At 36.2% G+C, this 19,781-nt stretch overlaps 3 protein-coding genes across 5 annotated transcripts in view; 2 read left to right on the forward strand and 1 right to left on the reverse strand.

Moving 5' to 3' along the window:
• Positions 1-4,483: 4,483 nt before the first annotated feature.
• Positions 4,484-12,276, forward strand: LOC104808970 (topless-related protein 4-like). The gene is made up of 26 exons (XM_010534838.1): positions 4,484-4,580; positions 4,850-4,942; positions 5,084-5,263; positions 5,368-5,481; positions 5,595-5,753; positions 5,863-6,040; positions 6,125-6,248; positions 6,495-6,616; positions 7,178-7,346; positions 7,447-7,556; positions 7,641-7,710; positions 7,841-7,914; positions 8,059-8,154; positions 8,233-8,328; positions 8,514-8,641; positions 8,741-8,975; positions 9,074-9,223; positions 9,293-9,385; positions 9,476-9,622; positions 9,900-10,010; positions 10,147-10,326; positions 10,750-10,878; positions 10,970-11,065; positions 11,178-11,366; positions 11,494-11,660; positions 11,746-12,276. Exons 2-26 carry the CDS (start codon positions 4,863-4,865, stop codon positions 11,942-11,944), a joined length of 3,396 nt encoding a protein of 1,131 aa, XP_010533140.1. The 5' UTR covers positions 4,484-4,580; positions 4,850-4,862; the 3' UTR covers positions 11,945-12,276.
• Positions 11,993-15,312, reverse strand: LOC104808969 (BRCA1-associated protein-like). Of its 2 annotated transcripts, XM_010534837.1 has the most exons (11): positions 14,964-15,312; positions 14,403-14,511; positions 14,198-14,312; positions 14,024-14,088; positions 13,737-13,843; positions 13,470-13,641; positions 13,350-13,403; positions 13,114-13,257; positions 12,967-13,031; positions 12,768-12,822; positions 11,993-12,676 (listed from the first exon to the last, which is right to left on the reverse strand). In XM_010534837.1, exons 1-11 carry the CDS (start codon positions 15,269-15,271, stop codon positions 12,521-12,523), a joined length of 1,350 nt encoding a protein of 449 aa, XP_010533139.1. In that variant the 5' UTR covers positions 15,272-15,312; the 3' UTR covers positions 11,993-12,520. The 2 variants fall into 2 exon arrangements, with proteins under 2 accessions (XP_010533139.1, XP_010533138.1); XM_010534836.1 differs by having other exon boundaries at positions 13,350-13,641.
• Positions 15,313-17,342: 2,030 nt separating this feature from the next.
• Positions 17,343-19,781, forward strand: part of LOC104808971 (probable clathrin assembly protein At4g32285) — a 3,345-nt gene continuing 906 nt past the window's right edge. Inside the window, exons 1-2 of one of the 2 annotated variants that reach the window (XM_010534839.1) lie at positions 17,343-17,582; positions 17,821-19,564. In XM_010534839.1, the coding sequence (XP_010533141.1) occupies positions 17,894-19,564 (1,671 nt within the window). In that variant the 5' untranslated portion in view covers positions 17,343-17,582; positions 17,821-17,893. The remainder of the gene's footprint in view (positions 17,583-17,820; positions 19,565-19,781) is intronic. The other variant, XM_010534842.1, reaches the window with a different exon arrangement.

Raw genomic sequence — 19,781 nt, forward strand, 5'->3', positions numbered from 1 at the left:
ATCAAATAATAACACTGCAATTAAGGATTGGAGATTTCAGTTTGGTTTTGAAAAGCAGAATCGAATTATAATATTCAGGTTCGATTTGGATAATTTAAAAATAACTGATAGGATATGAAAGCAGAATAATCATATGGAATTTGGTTTATTTGGGATGTTATAACAAAATAATATCGGTTATTAACTGGTCAATTATTCGTTTCTATCCATATGGTAGGTTAGGTTTGGGTTTTAATCTCAATCTCAAGTATATATATACACTTTAATCAAATTTATTTAGGTTAATTATGAGTTCTTTACTAAATTAATATCTCACATAAATATAAAAATAAATATGTTAACATCGTGTATGTAATATTTCTTTTATCTTCTTAATATAAGAAAATAAAAATACACAAAGGCCAGATTTTATGAAAATAGTGATTGTCATACATTTTTCAAAAAACACGACAGTTTATTTTTCTATCATATTTCTAGATTTTGAAAATTGTAAATCTGGAAATTTCAATTTCTATTTTTCGATATTATATTCAGTTGTATCCGGTCTCTATCTTTTTTTTGTTGTTGAATGTGAAGTGGTATTAATACGTGAGGTTCAAAATAATTACAAAAAATCCCCATTGTTTGGGTAACCCGTCTCTATCTTGATTCGTATTCAACATATTTAAAACTTGAGATATTTAAAGTTTCAAATCTCTTGAAATGGATGACAAAGAATATGAAGATGAAAATGGCGATGATTCATCATTCTTCTTCTATTGGTATTTAGATTTCTTACCATCTTCTTGTTTCTCTCCTTCAATGACGATCGATCTTTCCATCATCTTCTCATATATGAAATTTGTTTTACCCACCGATAAGGAAGAAAGCAAATTTCATTCCCAACGCGGGTTTGAGTACTCACTTGGAGAGAGACATTCACTTGGACTTTCTCGATCCTCTGAAAGATGTAGTCGGGGGAAAAGTTCGGTGAATTTCTGGATTATTAAAAAAAAAATTGTTTTATTGGTTCAGTTTATTTCTTGATGAAACATATTGATTCTTTATGTATTCGTTCATTTCCTTCTTATATCGACGATTTTCCAAAATGACATCGATTTTATTGTTTCTCTATTCATCATTCTCTCTTTCTGATCGTGTTTTCTCTTCTCTTTCCGATCGATACTCATTCCAGTCGAATTTTCTCTTCCCTTTTCGATCGTGTCATTTGCTCTCCGCCCGATCTTGATGAGTGTCTTTGTTTTGAGTCGTGGAGGCTTTCTTCGAGCTGTGGTGACTTCGGTTCATGCCGTAGAGTTCATTTCGGAATTGGACGCCATAAACTATTTGAACGGTGCGTTATAGTGTTTGTATTTCTTTTACCTTGTGTGAGCGTATTAGAATATGTATCGGTTAAATATTAATTTGGTTTGATTTTATTAGTAAAATGTTTAGTTTAATGTTTTGTTTGGTTTTGATCAAATATAGACAAATTCACTCCATCCTTGTTCTCAATTCATATATAAAAATTATTTAAATTTAAGACAGAACAAATAATACAAGAAAAATTCTACAAAATTCTCTTAGTCTCTCCATTTTGTCTATTTTACAAAATAGTATTTACTTAATGTCTTTCAAATTCAAATAATCTTGATACATATATAGAATTATACTCCCACACAGTTAATTGATTACATTAATTATTCTAATAAATTTTAATAAATAATAATGGAATAAATTATATTTTTAGAGTGTTGATATTTTCTATATCGAAATATTTTGAAATTTATTTTTAAAGATAACTCAATTGATCTTTGGAAATCCACATATATATTATATATTAACTTTAAACACTAATTATTTGTTACGTGGGGTTCCTATTTTTTTCCATTTACTTTAAAATCGAAAGAGGATATTTTTAGATTCTTTTTCACGAGATTGTTTTTGGATATTTTTTGTTATTTTCCATTTAAAAAAATAAAAAATTGCGTCGACAAGAATAGACATATGGCTCCACGGCGACTAGAAAATCGAGGTAGTAACTGGTAAAATGTATGATATCGCGATACGATAAATGAGAAAAAGAAAGGACGATATATTGCGATATATTCTCTGCGGGATTATTTCCTTTTTCCTTTATCTTTTTCTTTTCTCTATCTTCTTTAATGGAAACAAAATGTCTCGTAGTCTTTTTCCTCTCTCATGCCTCTTGTCTCGCGAGTATGCAATTAACGATACTCGCTGTATCTGCCTTGTGATTGTGAGGATCTAAATTTAGATATAATAATACTTGACCATAATTAAAAAATTATATACGAAAATTTGGCAGACAGAAAAATACATGCGAAAGAATTATGGTGAAAATTTGTTTACACAATCGCAAAAGTTCATTATATTTTAATTCATTTATTATTTATATAGTTTTTGATAAAGACTATCATCAATTCAATTATACGGTAAAATATGTTCAAAACATTTTTGGATATAATATATAGTAATACAACAATGCATTTAATTTGAAATTTTATATGTTTTTTATTAATTTAAAATTATATATAATAAAATATCAATATAATATCGGATATAATGTTAATCTATACGTTAAAGAAATTCTATTTTTCTCATCTAAAAATATAAATCTTTATAATAAATTTATATTTGATGATAATATTCTCTGTATAATAAACCGAATACATTTTTTTGTAAATTCAATTATAATTGTAATCACACAAAAATAGTTCTAGTTCAATAATATGTGTTTATGTATATGTTGTAGTTATATCATATTTAGACATGAGTAGTTTTATGTATATACATATATCCTTATTTAGTTTTCATTTATAGACATATGCAATATTTATGAGGAAAAGTTTTAAAATAATTCTATATATTTTTGTTATTTATAATTTTGTATGAATTTTATGGATATCTCATGAGCATATATATATATATATATATATATATATATATATGAAAATAATAATAATAATAATATAATCATAATAATTATATTATTATTATTATTATTAATCACCATCTTTATCGGCATAAATCCTAAAATTCCAGGTTTTTTAAATTTAGGAAATTGGTGAAAAAGCTTAGGAAATTAAATATTCAAATAATGCCATAAAAAACACAAAATGCACCCAAGTGTTGTCGATTTCCCTAATCATACGATTTGCCTCTTAACACCATCGTTTACTCTTTGTTCAGCGCATGGGGTCACGCGTCTCTCATGAATAGTAATTTACAATCAATAAAAATATTTAAAACTAATATATATATATATATATATATATATTATTGATCTGTTAGAAAATTCAAAACACGATGTTTCTAATTCATTACAAGAATAAATCTTGAGACTTTCAATATAAAATTTATGAAGATTAGTGATTTCAAAATAAAAATATTATAATTTAACTTTTACATTTTAAAATTGTTTTTTTGCTAGCATATATCTTCTAAATAATGTAAAATGAATCAAAACACAAAATGGAACATGATGGATATATATCAACAATTTAAAAATCGTATGTCCATATAAAGATGTCACTAACTTGTATGTTGCTGAAATTCAAACAGCGTTGGAATATTAAAAATACCTTTTTTTTTTGGTAAATGGAATATATTAAAAAATAGTTGCTTTAGATATCGTGGTTTTGGACATATTCATTGAATATTACAAAAAATACAGTATCATATTTGTAAAAAGAAGATTAATTAACTTAACTTATATATTAAAAAAAAATTATTTTCCAATTTAAGAGGAAGAATTGTCTAGGAGATAGACATCAAATCATTAATGCCAGATCTGTTACACTTGCAAGAGAATTAACTATAAATAGATTTGAAAAAAATATGATTAACAATTAGACATTTCATCTTTTTTTTGTTATATATTTTATTATTTATAATTCGACTTTTTCAATTTAGTATATATATTCTTCAAATTTCTGTATGCCCAAATTTAGTTTTTATTAAAAATATTCACTTTTGAAAAATATATTTTACTTTCCATTGATTTTATTTTTAAAAATTGTAATCAATTAATTTTTAACTCGAACCAAAATAACCAAGCTGATCCCAATTATTAACTGATGATAACATTTCCAATTATAGTTATTTTCTTAACGGTGAGAAAATTAGGCAAATTAGCAAGTTAATGACACTTTCCTAAATAACTGAAATCCAGCTGGATGAATGCATGAATGCTCCAGCGTGTCAATAAGTACAAGCACTTATCACGATTAACACGTGACCATCAACCTATCACCGTATAAGCAGAAATACTTATAATATCGGGGCCATGACTATTGTTTCCCTCTATTCTCGTATCGTATCGCGATATTTAATTTGTCAGTTTCAATCAAGCGTCTCTTTCTCTCTCCTCTTCGATTCAAAATCCCTAATCTTTCTCTCTTTTTTTTAAAAATTAATTAATTTCATTTTGTTACCTCTATATAAATACTTTCCCAGAAGAGATACAAGAGAAAAAAAAAGGTTAGAGAGAGAAAGTGTAGAGAGAGAGAACCCTCTCTCCTTCCTCCAAAATTCTCCCAAAGTCCCTCGATCTAAGAAACCTAACCATTTTCCTCCATGTAAGTTCGTCGACTCTGTTCGTCCTTTTTTTCTTGTTGTTCTTGCGAATTTTCTGGGTTTTTTTTCTTTTCTTGGTGCTATTCCTCTCGGCCTTTCTTGAGTTTTACGACTTGAATTATCGCACTTCTTTCCCTGATTTAATATTGTTTTTTTCTTCTTCTCCACCATGGAATGGAATGCTTTTTTTTTTGGATGTCGGACAAAGTTGTGCTTTAGGTTTTTCCTACTTCAGATCTCATTTAATGTTTGTGTTTAATCTTATTCCCAGAGCTGTTCGAGTCATGTCCTCACTAAGCAGAGAGCTTGTTTTTCTAATACTTCAATTTCTCGACGAGGAGAAATTCAAGGAGACTGTTCATAGGTATTCTTCAATTCCTATCTGTTTTGGTTTCTCATGCTGTTCCCGTGTTTGCAAATTTTGTTTTTTTGTTGAATGCATTTGTAATTTCAAATTGGATTCTATGACAATGTTTGTGTTGTTCGTGTGGTGGGTTTTGTGAAGATTGGAGCAGGAGTCAGGTTTTTACTTCAATTTGCGTTACTTTGAGGAATTGGTGACTAATGGTGAGTGGGATGAGGTTGAGAAGTATCTGTCTGGCTTCACAAAGGTTGATGACAACAGATATTCGATGAAAATTTTCTTTGAAATCCGGAAGCAGAAATATCTTGAAGCTTTAGACAAGTGAGTTTTATCGTTTTTTTGGTTATAATGTGGATGAATATGGTGGGATGTTGTAGTTTCAGAAATGGGATTTTCTGAATGATTTACTCTCTTGGTAAATGCAGACGTGACCGTGCTAAGGCAGTGGAGATTTTAGTGAAGGATCTGAAGGTTTTCGCGACATTTAACGAAGATCTCTTCAAGGAAATTACCCAGCTGTTAACATTGGAGAACTTTAGGTTCGGTTTGCTTTGCTCGTCAAAATTTGGTTATAGAATGCTTTAGTGATAGGGAAGCGCTATATTGCTATGAATCGTGTTGGCGATGATTTCTTCGCTGATGTCAATTTCAGAGACAATGAGCAGCTGTCTAAGTATGGGGATACAAAGACAGCAAGAGGTATTATGCTTGGCGAATTAAAGAAACTAATAGAGGCCAATCCACTCTTTCGCGAGAAACTTCAGTTTCCTGCCCTCAAGAGTTCCAGGTTGCGGACTTTGATAAACCAAAGGTGCGTGTGTCATAATGTCTCTCTCTCTTTGACTAGCTTCTGTGCTATTGTCTGTTTATGCTCTTCTCTAATGATAACACGTTTGACATTTATTTGAAATGGGTTGCAGTTTAAACTGGCAGCATCAGTTGTGTAAGAATCCAAGGCAGAATCCTGACATCAAAACTCTATTTGTGGACCATACGTGCAACCTACCAAATGGTGCGCGTGCTCCATCTCCTGTCACAAATCCCTTAATGGGTTCTGTGCCAAAGGCAGCAGGATTTCCCCCATTGTCTGCTCATGGTGTAAGTGTTGTTTGGAGAAGTTACATTTAAAAGTTATATGGAATTATGAGTTTCTATCTTCGCTTCTGAGCACATCTTTTGCAGCCATTTCAGCCTGCACCAGGTGCAATTCCAACGCCTCTTGCTGGATGGATGGCTAATCCATCTTCCATGCCTCACCCTTCTGCCTCCGCAGGTCCCATGGGACTGGCTGTTCCGAACAGTGCAGGTACCTGTTTCACCTATCTGCGAGTCTGAATGTTATCATTGGTTCAAAAACCAGTCTGTTTTTAAAGCAAAAATCTGAAGGATTTTGGATAAGGAATGAAAGAAATAAAACGAGAAGCATGCTCGTGTTAATTTTACGCCATAGCACACAAAAAGGGTCTTGGTTATCAAGTCAACATTTTCCCAGTTAATCAAGATTTTTAATTTAGATTTCTGACTGTTCTACTTCAATTGTTTATTGCTTCAGCTGGTATCTTAAAACGCCCCAAGACCCCCCCTGGTGCCTTGGAGTATCAAACTGCAGATTCTGAACATATTGTGAAGAGACCAAGGCCTTTCGGAGCCTCAGATGAGGCACTCAGCAATAGTGTATGTGTCAATTAGTGAGTTTTGTTGAGCGAATAATAATGTTTAAACAATTGAACTGAACACATATAAACTCACTTGAGCGATTTTTGCTAGGTTGGGCTTTGGGTGTGGGAGTAGGTATGCGATTGGTGGTTATGAGTAGGTCATTATAGGACAAACTGTAGCTAAATTATCTCGCTTTTGCTTATGTTTTGGTCCATGTTTTAGACATTTTACAATGTGTTGTGGCTGTTTTGTTGTAGCTAAATTAATCCCGCTGTTTGCTTATTTCTTGCTCCATGTTGTAGCCATTTTACAATGTGTTGTGGCTGTTTTGTCCAGTGGTCACCAGAACTTTACAATAGGTTTTATGGTAGGGAAAATGATTTATGAAACAACGATTTCCGTTCAACTAACGGAGTGGGGAGATGATGTTCTGCAGTTTGGATTCTTCAGGATATTGGTGCTTCCTATACGAGATATATGTTATCCTCTTAAAGGAACATGCTTTGCTAATAATTTTATGTTGATAGTTAGTTTTTAATGGGCTAATTTTTAATGGGTTATGTATGCATTTTTCAGGCTGGTAATCTTCCAGTAAACATTTTGCCAGTCGCGTACCCCGGCCATGCCCATGGGCATAACGCATTATCACCTGATGAGTTGCCCAAGGCTGTTGTTGCGACTCTCAGTCAGGGTGCACCTGTCATGAGCATGGATTTCCACCCGGTTCAACAAATTCTTCTCCTCGGTAAGTTGGGCATAGACATCAGCTGGTATGCACTGGTTTTGTAACTCCATCTCTGGATTTTTATCCATTAAAGATACTGATGATCAGTCTGTGTTGTCAGTTGGTACGGCTGTGGGTGCTGTTTTCTTGTGGGAGTTGGGTGCTCGAGAAAGGATTGCAGTAAAGGGTTTCGAGGTCTGGAAGATTGAAGTTTGTTCGAAAGCTTTGCAGGTTTGTTTTTTGGGGTCTGGATTATGTTACTGTATCAAATTACTGCTTTGGCAGAGAATGCTTAAACTTTCATCTCCGTTACAGGCATCTCTTAGTGCTGATTACACTGCATCTGTGAATCGTGTGGCATGGAGCCCTGATGGTACACTTTTTGGTATGTATGAATTTCGTTTAGAGTAGTAGATAAGTTCTTTATTATCAAATACGGATATTCAGATAGTGGAAACATTTTTAAGCTTGGAAAACTTGTGCTATGCGGACTTTGATATTTTGTCATATTTCAGGTGTGGCATACTCTAAGAGCATTGTGCACATATACGCTTCCCATGGGGGCAGTGATATAAGAAATCATCTGGAGGTTCGTTTGGCGATATGCTCTTTTATTCATGTCAGGCCTAGTAACCAGATACTAGAGTGGACCATTTATATTTTACCCATAAAATATTAATAGGAAACGCGTATAGTTTGGAAGGCTGAAAGCTTTAGTCTCTTTGGATTTCAGATTGAGGCTCATGCTGGGAGTGTTAATGACCTTGCATTTTCGTACCCAAACAAACAACTATCTGTTGTCACTTGCGGCGAGGACCGATTGATTAAGGTTTGTTTCTCCCTTACGTATATTTTATCAATGTACTAGTTCTTGGGCATGACTTACTTGAATGCACAATTTTTCAAGGTCTGGGATGCTGTTACTGGGGCAAAGCGGTTTTCCTTTGAGGGTCATGAAACACCAGTCTTTTCTGTTTGCCCGCATCACAAGGAGAACATTCAGGTAACAGCTGATAGAAGTTCTGTGATTCTTCTGTGGATGTACCTTACAAACAGTCTTATATGATCAGTAAAAAACGTTTTTTTTTTCACATGGCAAAGATTTGTATACAGGTTTTCTCATAGTGGTGTGTTCATGGAATATGTCCGCAATCTTTTTTTAATGTCTTCTGTTTTTCATGTTTTCAGTTCATCTTCTCAACATCAACTGATGGAAAGATAAAAGCTTGGTTGTATGATAATATGGGATCAAGAGTTGACTATGATGCTCCTGGCCATTCTTCAACAAGAATGGCATACAGCAGTGACGGCACAAGGTTCACCCGTCCTTCATAACTTTCTTTTTGGTCTTTCTTTGAATCTCTTTGCCAGTTTTTTTTATCTCAAAATATAAACTAAGAAAATGCAATTTATAGGCTGTTCTCTTGTGGGACAAACAAAGAAGGAGAGTCATTCTTAGTGGAGTGGAATGAAAGTGAAGGAGCTGTGAAAAGAACATATATTGGCCTTGGAAAACGGTCTGTGGGGATTGTGCAATTTGACACAACCAAAAATAGGTTCTTAGCTGCTGGTGATGAGTCTACTATCAAGATTTGGGACATGGACAGCACGAATCCTTTGACAACGATTCATGCAGATGGTGGCTTACCGGTAATCATCACTAACTAGATGTTAAAACTTGGCGCAATACCTATTTCTCTTATCTCCACCTATCAGCTAACTCATTTGCTTTAAACTTGAACTTGCAGGCTTCTCCTTGCATTAGATTTAACAGGGAAGGGATACTGTTAGCTGTCTCAACTACTGACAATGGCATTAAAATTCTTGCAAATTCTGATGGAATTAGGTTGCTGAGAACAGCAGAAAGTCGCCCATTTGCTCCTTCATCGGTTATGAAGGTATAGCTTCCGAGATACATACACTGATAATACATTATAATCAATTTATTAATGTGATGTTTTGTACAGGCCCCTACAGTGACTGGTTTTGGTTCCCCAAGTGCAAATGCTGGAACAAGTATGGCAGATAGAGCTGCATCTGTTGCCGCTATGGATGGCAGTGTGAGTTTAAATTTAAACTTGCAAATGTATCCTTGTGTTTAAGGTTGGCTGCTTATGTAGTAGATGACCCATGAATTTGAGTTTGTTCAGAACAATGATAGCCGAAGTCTGACTGAAGTGAAGCCTAGAATCACTGACGATCCAATGGAAAGATCTAGGACAGGGAAACTTACAGAGATTAGTGAACCATGTCAGTGCCGCTCCGTGAGGCTCCCTGATAGTCTGACGGCCACAAAGGTAATACATACTTTCGTCAACCGTAGCCTCTTTTATATCAAAACATGCTTCCATATGTAAGCTGGGTTCTAATTTTAGATCATAAGCGAGCCCCAATAGCAGGATATGATCAACATCTTTAAGTTGGAAGCAGTTGCTACATAACTTATGGTCTGATTTAAAACATAGATTGCGTATTGTTTATGGTAAATACTTTGCTAAATGAAGTTGGCACTGTTATCTAGCTGAGCATCAATTTTCGTCAGCATTCTCTCAAACTTTTGTTCCGGGGTTTCAGGTTTCCAGATTAATTTACACAAATACTGGACAAGCGGTATTGGCCTTGGCATCTAATGCGGTACACAAGCTCTGGAAGTGGCAGAAAAATGATCGTAATATGAGTGGAAAGGTCTCCTTTGGCCTCTTGTGTTTCATTAAACATTTTTTGGTGCACTTGATGTTTTTATTGCAGGTTATGATAATTTTTGCTTAATTTGATCTCTGTTCGCAAACTTTTTTGACATTTTCCCTTGTTTGTCTTTTAGGCAACAGCTAATGTAACACCTCAATTGTGGCAACCTGCAAGTGGGATATTGATGACCAATGACATAAGTGACACCAATCCTGAAGACACTGTTCCCTGTTTTGCCTTGTCCAAGAATGATTCCTATGTTTTGTCAGCTTCTGGGGGAAAGATTTCTCTCTTCAACATGATGACATTCAAGGTGATTATATTTTCATTCAACATGATGACATTCAACCTGCTATTAAACATCTCTAGTATTAAATAAGACCCGATTTCTCATTTTCCCTGTCATTCATGTATGTTCAAGAGACGAGAGGAAATTCAGATTTTCTCCTTTTATGGAATCTAGTTTGATATAAGGCAGCATGCTGCGTGCAAATCTAAATTTATTGTCAGATTTTGGCAGGCTGGTTAGTGTTTGCATTGCCAGACTGGAGAATCTACTTTAAATTGCTAATTGATATTTTGAATTTAAGCCCTAGCAGATAGCAGTTATAGACAAAGCTTTGAGTTTGTAGAGATCATCATTTTGTCAATCGTGGCATCTAAATTTCCCGACAGATTCTTATTTTTGTGTTTAGGTTTTCATGCTGTGTTGTTTTTTTTCCTTGTAACTGTGTAGACTATGACAACTTTCATGCCCCCACCACCAGCGGCAACATTTTTGGCGTTTCATCCTCAGGATAATAATATAATTGCCATTGGAATGGAAGATTCTTCTATCCAAATCTACAACGTTCGAGTTGATGAGGTAGGCTTTCTTACAATGAAACACTACATTATTTGGGTGATCAATAAATATCCGGTTACTGATAAAATCTAGTGGTCTTTACACTTGCCAGGTGAAAACAAAGTTGAAAGGTCATCAGAAAAGAATAACGGGTCTTGCTTTCTCACAGACTCTGAATGTTCTTGTATCTTCAGGAGCCGATTCTCAGGTTAGATATGTTTAATGTTGCAAACTCTGGGGAAAATTTTATACATCATGGCAGTCCCTTTGCTCATGCTAGTCAAGCCGGGCTTATAATTTGCTTACGGTCTTGTCTTCAGCTGTGCATTTGGAACACGGATGGATGGGAGAAGCAAGCTAGCAAGTTTTTGCAGATTCCGAATGGAAGATCCATGCCACCTGTGTCTGATACCCGCGTCCAGTTCCATCTCGATCAGACTCATCTTCTTGTCGTTCATGAAACTCAAGTAGCCATATACATCGCTCCAAAGCTTGAATGCTGGAAGCAGGTCCACTATATCTTCTTTCATATTCCATAGCATTGCATTCTTTCTTAAGAACAGTCGTTTTTCGATATGCTATTTGATAAAATGAGACTCATCTCTCTTCTTCTTCTTCTGCCAAACAATGAAACAGTGGTTTCCCCTTGAAGCAAGCGGTCCGATCACGTCTGCAACATATTCTTGCGATAGCCAGTCGATATACGTTAGCTTTGAAGATGGCAAAGTCGATATCCTCACTGCTCCGAATCTCAGGCTGAGATGTCGGATAAACCCGTCGGCCTATTTGCCTTCCAACCCAAGGTATGCATGCCTCTTTCGTCTTCTCTTTTCCATTCACCTGATAACCAAACAAACAAATAAAATATAAACCGAAACAATGTTGCAGCTCAAGGGTATACCCTCTCGTGATAGCGGCTCACCCATCAGACCCAAACCAGTTTGCATTAGGTCTCAGTGACGGAGGCGTACAGGTGCTCGAGCCATTAGAGACAGAAAGTAAATGGGGAAGCTCACCTCCTGCAGAAGACAGTGCCGGCCCAAGCTCTGCTACTGGAGTAGTTTCCTCTGAACAACATCAAAGGTGAAAACGTTTTCACCTTGCTCGATCCCCCCTCTTGCAAGCGCGTTGATCGTTTTTTTTTTTGCGTTTCTCGTCTCGAACTCCTCCTTTTAGATGAATATATGGAAACTCCTACAGTTTTTTTTAGAGTAATCAATCAAAGCCTGATGTAGACCAAGGTTTTCTCCTAGCCTGTGGCTTGCAAGTTTTTGCAGCTTTTAATGGCGGCTTTAGGGTTTCTTCTTTGTTCCTTTTTTTTTTTCACAACCTAGGATGAGAAATAACTTCTCTTGAATGTAAATTTGTCCGATCAACGCGAGAAGAGGAAGGTGAAAAAACTGAACCCTCGAAAGCTAAGTCATGTCTCAGTGGACACTAACCTTTTGGTTAAACAGAAACATCACTCTTAGTTGTATGCTTTCTCTTACTGAAAGCTTCAAACTTTTTTTTTTTGGGTAATCAGTTGTTGCCTCTTTTTCATCTTTTGCACGTACGTATTATTTACACAGTGATCACATCAGTTACGGATGAGCTTTGAGCTCTTCTCATGGCGAAAATGTAAAAATAACGTCGGCCCGGTTTTTCCAGTTCTGAAACTTGTTCAATTCCTTCTCCGGCCCGACTTCTTTTTCTTTCGAGACGAGGAAGACGGCTCTTTGCGAGGGATCGGTAGGACGGTTCCTTCACGTATCGTGTCGGAATCCGGCATATCCTTGACGATTTTCTGGGCTTCGATGTAAACCCTAATGTCTCTAATCTGTGTTACAGAACAATATCACCCACTTGAACACAAGTTTTGTCTCACAGAGACAGGCATTACCAAACAAAAGTAAGTGTAAGAATTTTACCTGTTCTTCAAGATCAAGTATTGTCTCATCTTTTGATTTCAGCAATGCAACCTCCCTGGAGAAACAACAAAATAAAACTATCGTAAACTTTTCGAAATCTCGGTTCTGAAAACAGATAAAAATCGTTTGACAGATGGATATTGTTTGGATGTATGCCGAAGAAGATGGGGTTGGGAAAGGATCGGCGAAGAACTTGTACCTCTGTTCTATGTCCCTGGCCATCTTCTTCAAAGCTTTTTGGTCTTTTACGAGGTTTCTGTTGACCTATAACCAGAATTGGTAACAGTAGTATCAGGGCATTTACCTAAGAAGCTCGACAACACAAAAAAGAGAGAGAGAGAGTCACCTCAGCGACGCCATTTTTATCATCTTGAGATTTCTCGATGTTGCTTTGAAGCTCTTCCATTTGGGCAGCAACAGCCAGCTCTATCGCCTCAGAGACGTTGATCTCTTGTTTTCTTCTCGCTTCTATAATCAGATATTCATAGTACTGAAAACGGCATCATTCAGCATTATTTTGAGACAGTGCCAATGCTTGTTGAGATGCAAAATAAGAAACAAGCATATGAAGAACTAACTTGCCTGCCTTTGTGCCCTCAGCTGACTTATGAGAAGGTCGTTGTACTCTCTTACAATCTGCAAAAGAGAGAAAAGAGCATTGAGACGAAAAAAATTTATCAGCTGTGAGAGAAGAAATCTTACCGAATCAACTTTGCTGTCAAAGACGAATCTGCTGATTCCATCAACCTTCGACCGGTTTAATCTATGAACGTAAACGTCGCCAATGTAATCCAAGATTTGTCGCGTTCGTGAATCGAGTGAATAGCAGTGATGTGTTTGTTTCCAGTGTTTGATGGAATGACCTTCCTTATACCTACAGTCCAGAAGAAAAAAAAATGACATTTCTCTAATGAAGAAGTTCTACACCTGAAGAATATCAGGATGTGTTCATATTCAAGTTCAACTGACCTTCCACAACCTAGGAAGCCACATACAAGACATGTCCATATGTTTTCTGTCGTTCCACATATCGAACAGCTCGGTATCTCATTCTGTTGTTGACACAACCGGCAAACCTGCAAACAGAATCAAATGAGCTAAACATGTACAAAGCATACTTCCTTTTAATAAAAAGTGGATTGATCAGACATATTTTGAGCCAGGAAAATGCAAAGTTTGCATGATATGCAATAGCAGAGAGCAAACTTCCAAATGAACACATGAGGGGGAATCCATATCTAACTCTAGCAGCTCACCTGACAGGACAGGTAAGTCCACTTTGAACTGCTGAGTACACCACTTGTGTCCGGATCTAATCTCTCTGCCGGAATCAAATTCCAAAACATCAATATTCAAAAGGAATTAGACCAGACAAAGATTTAGAAGAGGAATATAGTAGAAAGAACCCGAAAACAACTCGTAAAGCTCACCAAGACATATTGGGCAGGTGGGTAGCTCGGTGAATCCTGCAGGCGGGGAACCAGCAAGCTCATCGGATTCCGTGTATTCCACGGATAGTACATAAAGGATATGGCAGATCTCGGCCTAAAACACAATGAAACTCGGTATCATGCAAGGAAACGAACCAAACCCATAATCACGAATGCCATTTCCAAATGCTTTTATTCTATATACCTCAGATGGTGCAAAAGGTCTGCCATTCAAGTTCTTGTAGAGTCCATCTGCTGTCGATTGGTCAGGAAGCGTGATAAGAACACTATATCGATCTTCCATTTCGTCGTTCCTATAAATTTACCACGAAACACCGAATCAGAGACATAGCAAATAATCAATCATGCTACAAAGAAGAACACAAGTTGTAGATCATAAATCACTCTCAACCAGATGACAGAACTTCACATTCTATATAGCTTGTCAACATGGTGCCATATAACATTCAATATACCAAGTCGTTCAACTTCCACACTGTGCTCTCTATCAAAAACCTTTCTCTCAATTCAAAATGAAATCAAATCTCCATATGTCAAGAAGAATCAAAACAATCAAATTTCTTGATAATCAACTAAACCCAGAATCAGGATAACCAAAAGAAAAAAAAAAGATGAAAATGGGAACTATCTTCATGTCAAGAAGCATAAAAATGATCAGATTTCTTGATAATCAACTAAACCCAGAATCTGGAAAAACCACACACACAAAAAAAATAATTTAAAATGGAAGTTTGCTATCTCGAACCTGAAGAAGAGGAACTCGGAGACATTGTCGATGTGTGAATCACAAAACCGTACGAAATCAGAGGTGGAGAAATAATTTGGGACAGCGAGAACGAAGAGGGAGCTGGAACGGGAATTAGGATTTGGGAGCGCGCTCCGTGAGGAATTTCGGTAGAGGTGGACGACGCCTCTTCGTTCGTTGAGTTTAGGGGTCAATTTAGGGTTTCCGGCCGACTGAGCTCTCCGGGAGACGGAGATGAAGCCGGAAATGTCATCTTCAACGGAGGCTGGCCGCTCGGCGTCGACTGAGTGGACTCGGAGGATGAACATCGCCGGCCGAGTGAACTCGACGAGGAAAGAAGCGGGAAAGACTAAACAAGAAACTCAGGTAGGAAGGAACTGCCATACTGATTTTTATAAATAAATTTATTTTATTAAAACAATAATAAATAGTAAAAAATTAAAAATAAGAAAAAAAAATGGTAAATATTTATACTATTCTTTTGAATTACATGTAATAATCTTATCCAAAGTATATATATATATATTTTTCTAACAAAAACTTCTTCATTAGACTTTAAAAAGAGGAAAAAAATTCCAAAAAAACTTAAATTTTTAAAAAGGATCCAATTAAAATCCGCACTATTTATAAAACAAAAAAAACCATTAGTTTCTAAAAAATCATTACAAAAACCACTAATACTTTTAAATTTATCCATTTTTTAACTTTGATTAAAATATGTTTATAATTTTGACTTATAATATTTAACACCGTTAGCTTTTTTATTTTATTTTCAAATTAAATTCTATCTTTAATTAAAAAAACTCTAATTCGAAATTATAAAAACCTAGACTTTCAACGTATATCTATTTTTCTCCAACTAATTTCCTTTCATAAATCAATACTAAATATAGATTTTATTTCGAAAAGATTTCTTTTTACAACTCAAAATTTCTTTTGTCAAGTCATTTGTCTACAAATCCATAGAAAAATGACAAATGAGCAAAAACTCCTTATTCGGTTCGCATAATTTAGATTTAAATTAATTTAAAATCATCTTGTATTCTATTTGAATCACTATTAATAGGTAATATAATTTTTCTAGGAATTCAAAATTTGAATATGTCAAATATAAATTTATAATAATTTATAGTTAGTGAGACGTTTTAATTTAAATGTTTACAAAATAAAATTTAATTAAGAAAATAGAAAAAGTTAAAGATGTTAACCATATAAACTACAATTTTAAATATATTTTTAATTAAAGTTAAAAATAGACAAATTTATAAAGATTATAACTTTTTTGGATATTAATAGAAAATAATGCCTTTTTGGCCTTATTTAAATAATTAAGGTTTTAATTGGATACTTTTTAAATATTTAGGGTTTTTTCCTAAAAGAATACTTACTGGCTCAAGATTTTATTTCCATTTGAAATTTCTAAAAATAAATCACATATATTAGCATAACAATTTATCTTTTGCAAAATCTAGTTTTCTACTTAAATATATGACATGTTTTCTAATTTCATTAATTATGAAATAATTTTTAAGATTTAGAAGCAAGTTATATTTTTATTTCTTTTTCCTCGTATAGAAAAAAAAATTGCTTTTATTTTGAAGCTATTTTTTACCACAATTTTTTGGTCGTATACTTTAGTAACTGAAATTATTGTTTTTTTTTTACCCCCGAGCACATTTTAATATAAAAAGGTTTTTATTTGACGAGAAATACTGAAATTGACTGGTCAACAGGATTAAAATAATATGGGATGATGACATACGGTTGTAAGAAAATCCAATGGATTATGTATGACATTATATCCATTGGATTTTTATGTCTTTAAAGAATATAATATAATACTGCAAAAAGACATATAAAAATAAATTGGGAACATATTTTTATTTATTGATGATAATATATATTCCGACACTTTCGATACATAGAATATTAGGAAACACTTGATTTTATATCGGATGTTGCTTGCCAATAAACATAATATTTTTGTTTTTAGATTATTAAAAAAATAATATGGAAAATAAATACCAAAACTGCTAATAAATCCGTTAAAAAAACAATAACAACTCTGCATTAACAAAAATGGTAATAAATCTGGAAGATCTTTTTTTTTTATAATAATAATAATAATAATAATAGTTCAATAAGAAATTATTAAATAAGCATATTCGATCCCATCACATAATTTTATTTTTCTTAAATTTCATTTTTATATGAGAAAACATATTCAAGTAACTTTTTTTTATTATGATATTAAAAAAATAATTTTTATTAATTTCTCTTGTGCAATAATGTTTTTGAACGCTTCTTAGAAAAGAGGAAAACGACGACGTTTCCTCCACTCAAAGACGGGGGCCAAAAAAGATCCTTTCTTATCAATTTTTCTCGCGTTACGCGCTTTACACAAAATCTCCTCTTCCCCGTTTTCTACGGAGAGATCTCTGCAAAAGAGATTTGAGAGAGAGAGAGAGATTTTACTTCTGCTCTCGCTAGATCCGCGCAATCTCACCAGATTCTCCAGTAGTACTGACTCAATCTGCACCGTCCAAGTCAAAACACCGGTCTTCCTCCGCCGTTGGATTCGCTAGTGAACCCGCCGACGCCGGAATCTTGCATGAGTGGGTAAAGCCTTGAACCGATAGCCCAATTTCAATTTTCGAACGAATGATTCACACACCCATTTCCCAGAAATGTTCATCAGTTACATGTATGTCTATGTGATACTGATTGGTTTGGTCAAACGTCAGTTTTGAATTTGAACCCGTCATTGTTGAATCTTGGACTGGTAATGCGCACCCCCTCTGAAACGTGTTTAACTCGTTTTCCGTCTCTGGGTCTCTCTGAATTTTGAATTTTTCAGCTGATCTCGATTTCTGAAGCCGAATCCGTGATTGGGTATTGAAGATTTCTCGACCTTTTTTTGGTGAAAAGTGATGGCGCCAAGCACGATCCGTAAGGCGATTGGTGCGGTGAAGGATCAGACGAGTATCAGTCTGGCGAAAGTGGCTGGGAACATTGCTCCAGATCTGGAGGTGTTGGTGGTGAAAGCCACAACGCATGATGATGAACCTGCTGATGAGAAGTATCTGAGAGAGATCATGAATCTTATGTCGTATTCTAGGAACTATGTGACTGCTTGTGTGGCCACGGTTTCGAAGAGGTTAAGCAAGACGAGGGATTGGATCGTTGCGGTGAAGGCGTTGATACTCGTGCACCGGTTGATGTCCAACGGGAATCCCGTGTTTGGCGAGGAGATTGTCTACTCAACGAGGAGAGGTTTGAGGGTTTTGAACATGGCAGATTTCAGGGATGAGGCTCATTCACACTCATGGGATCATGCCGGTTTTGTTAGGGTTTACGCCATGTACCTTGAGGAAAAGCTGGAGTTCGAGGTATCGGAGAGGAGATCGAGGGGAAAAGAAGGGAAATTCGAGGAGGATTGGCGTGATCGTGAAGAGGGCCGAGATAATTATGGTAGGAGGTCGAGGTCTTACGGTGATTTGGGTGAATCATCGGCAACAACGGGGAGAGAAAAGAGCACCCCGATTAGGGAAATGAAGCCAGAGAGGGTTTTGGGCAATTTGGAGAAATTGTTGAAGATACTTAGTAGGGTCTTGGCTTGCAGACCGACAGGCTATGCTAAGAACAGTAGATTGGTGCTTGTTGCTCTTTATCAAGTTGTTAGAGAGAGTTTCGGGTTGTATACTTCGATATGCGAGGCACTAAGTGTTCTACTCAACAGTTTCATCGAGATGGAATATGGAGATGCTGTCAAGTGTTTTGATGCGTATGTGGGTTCTGCAAAGATGATTGATGAGCTTGTCGGGTTTTACAGCTGGTGTAAAGATACGGGAATTGCGAGATCTTCCGAGTACCCGGAAGTTCAGAGTATAACCGACGAGTCACTGGCAACTTTCGAAAGTATATTGAAGGACATGAAGAACAGATCGACGAGTCCCGTGAGATCTCAGGTTCAGAAGAAGGAAGAGCAAGAACCGGATATGAACGAGATCAAAGCTCTTCCTGCTCCAGAGAATCACAATCCGCCACCGCCTCCTCCTCCTCCACAACCGATGGCTAAACCTGAACAGCCTAAACCGCAGCCAAAACAGCAAGTCACAGATGATCTAGTGAACTTGAGAGATGACGGTGTCACCGCCGATGAACAAGGCAACACTATGGCTTTGGCTCTCTTCTCAGGTCAAGCCACGGTTAAACCCGACGGCTCGTGGGAAGCATTCCCTTCAGATGGAGAGTCAGACGTAAAATCGGCGTGGCAGAACCCGGCTGCCGAGATTGGTAAACCCGACTGGGAACTCGCACTGGTCGAAACAGCGAGTAACCTATCGAGACAGAAAGCTGACCTAGGCGGGGGAATGGACCCGATACTTCTGAATGGAATGTATGACCAAGGAGCGGTGAACCAGCATGTGAGCTCGGCTCAGCTCCAAGGCGGGAGCTCGAGCAGTGTGGCCTTACCCAGTTTGGAGAAGACCAAGACGACCATCCTAGCCTTGCCTGCACCGGATGGAACGGTCAAGCCAGTCGGCTCGGTGGATCCTTTCTCCGCTTCTCTGACAGTTCCACCGCCGGCGTACGTTCAGATAGCCGATATGGAGAAGAAACAGCATCTGCGGGTGCAGGAACAGCAGGCGTGGCAGCAGTATACGCAAGACGGGATGCACGGGCAAATGGGTATGGCTAAGATCACGGGTGGGTCAGGTTTTTACCCTTCGATGCCTCAACAAGCGGCGGTAATACCGTTCGGGATGATGATGCAGCAGCAGCAGCAGCCGCAGCCCGGAGGGTACTACTATGGAC

The sequence above is a fragment of the Tarenaya hassleriana genome, unplaced genomic scaffold (assembly GCF_000463585.1).
Source record: "Tarenaya hassleriana unplaced genomic scaffold, ASM46358v1 Cleome15, whole genome shotgun sequence".
Classification (NCBI taxonomy): Eukaryota; Viridiplantae; Streptophyta; class Magnoliopsida; order Brassicales; family Cleomaceae; genus Tarenaya; species Tarenaya hassleriana.

Excerpts from the sequence above, each read along its gene's own strand:
- LOC104808969 (XM_010534836.1), bottom strand. The coding sequence starts at position 15,271 with ATGTTCATCCTCCGAGTCCACTCAGTCGACGCCGAGCGGCCAGCCTCC. Across the intron at positions 14,512-14,963 it reads TCCGAGTTCCTCTTCTTCAG|GAACGACGAAATGGAAGATC; the intron begins GTTCGAGATAGC and ends GTAAATTTATAG. Across the intron at positions 13,258-13,349 it reads AGCTGAGGGCACAAAGGCAG|TACTATGAATATCTGATTAT; the intron begins GCAAGTTAGTTC and ends TGCCGTTTTCAG.
- LOC104808970 (XM_010534838.1), top strand. The coding sequence starts at position 4,863 with ATGTCCTCACTAAGCAGAGAGCTTGTTTTTCTAATACTTCAATTTCTC. Across the intron at positions 7,347-7,446 it reads TCAACAAATTCTTCTCCTCG|TTGGTACGGCTGTGGGTGCT; the intron begins GTAAGTTGGGCA and ends CTGTGTTGTCAG. Across the intron at positions 10,011-10,146 it reads ATCGTAATATGAGTGGAAAG|GCAACAGCTAATGTAACACC; the intron begins GTCTCCTTTGGC and ends TTTGTCTTTTAG.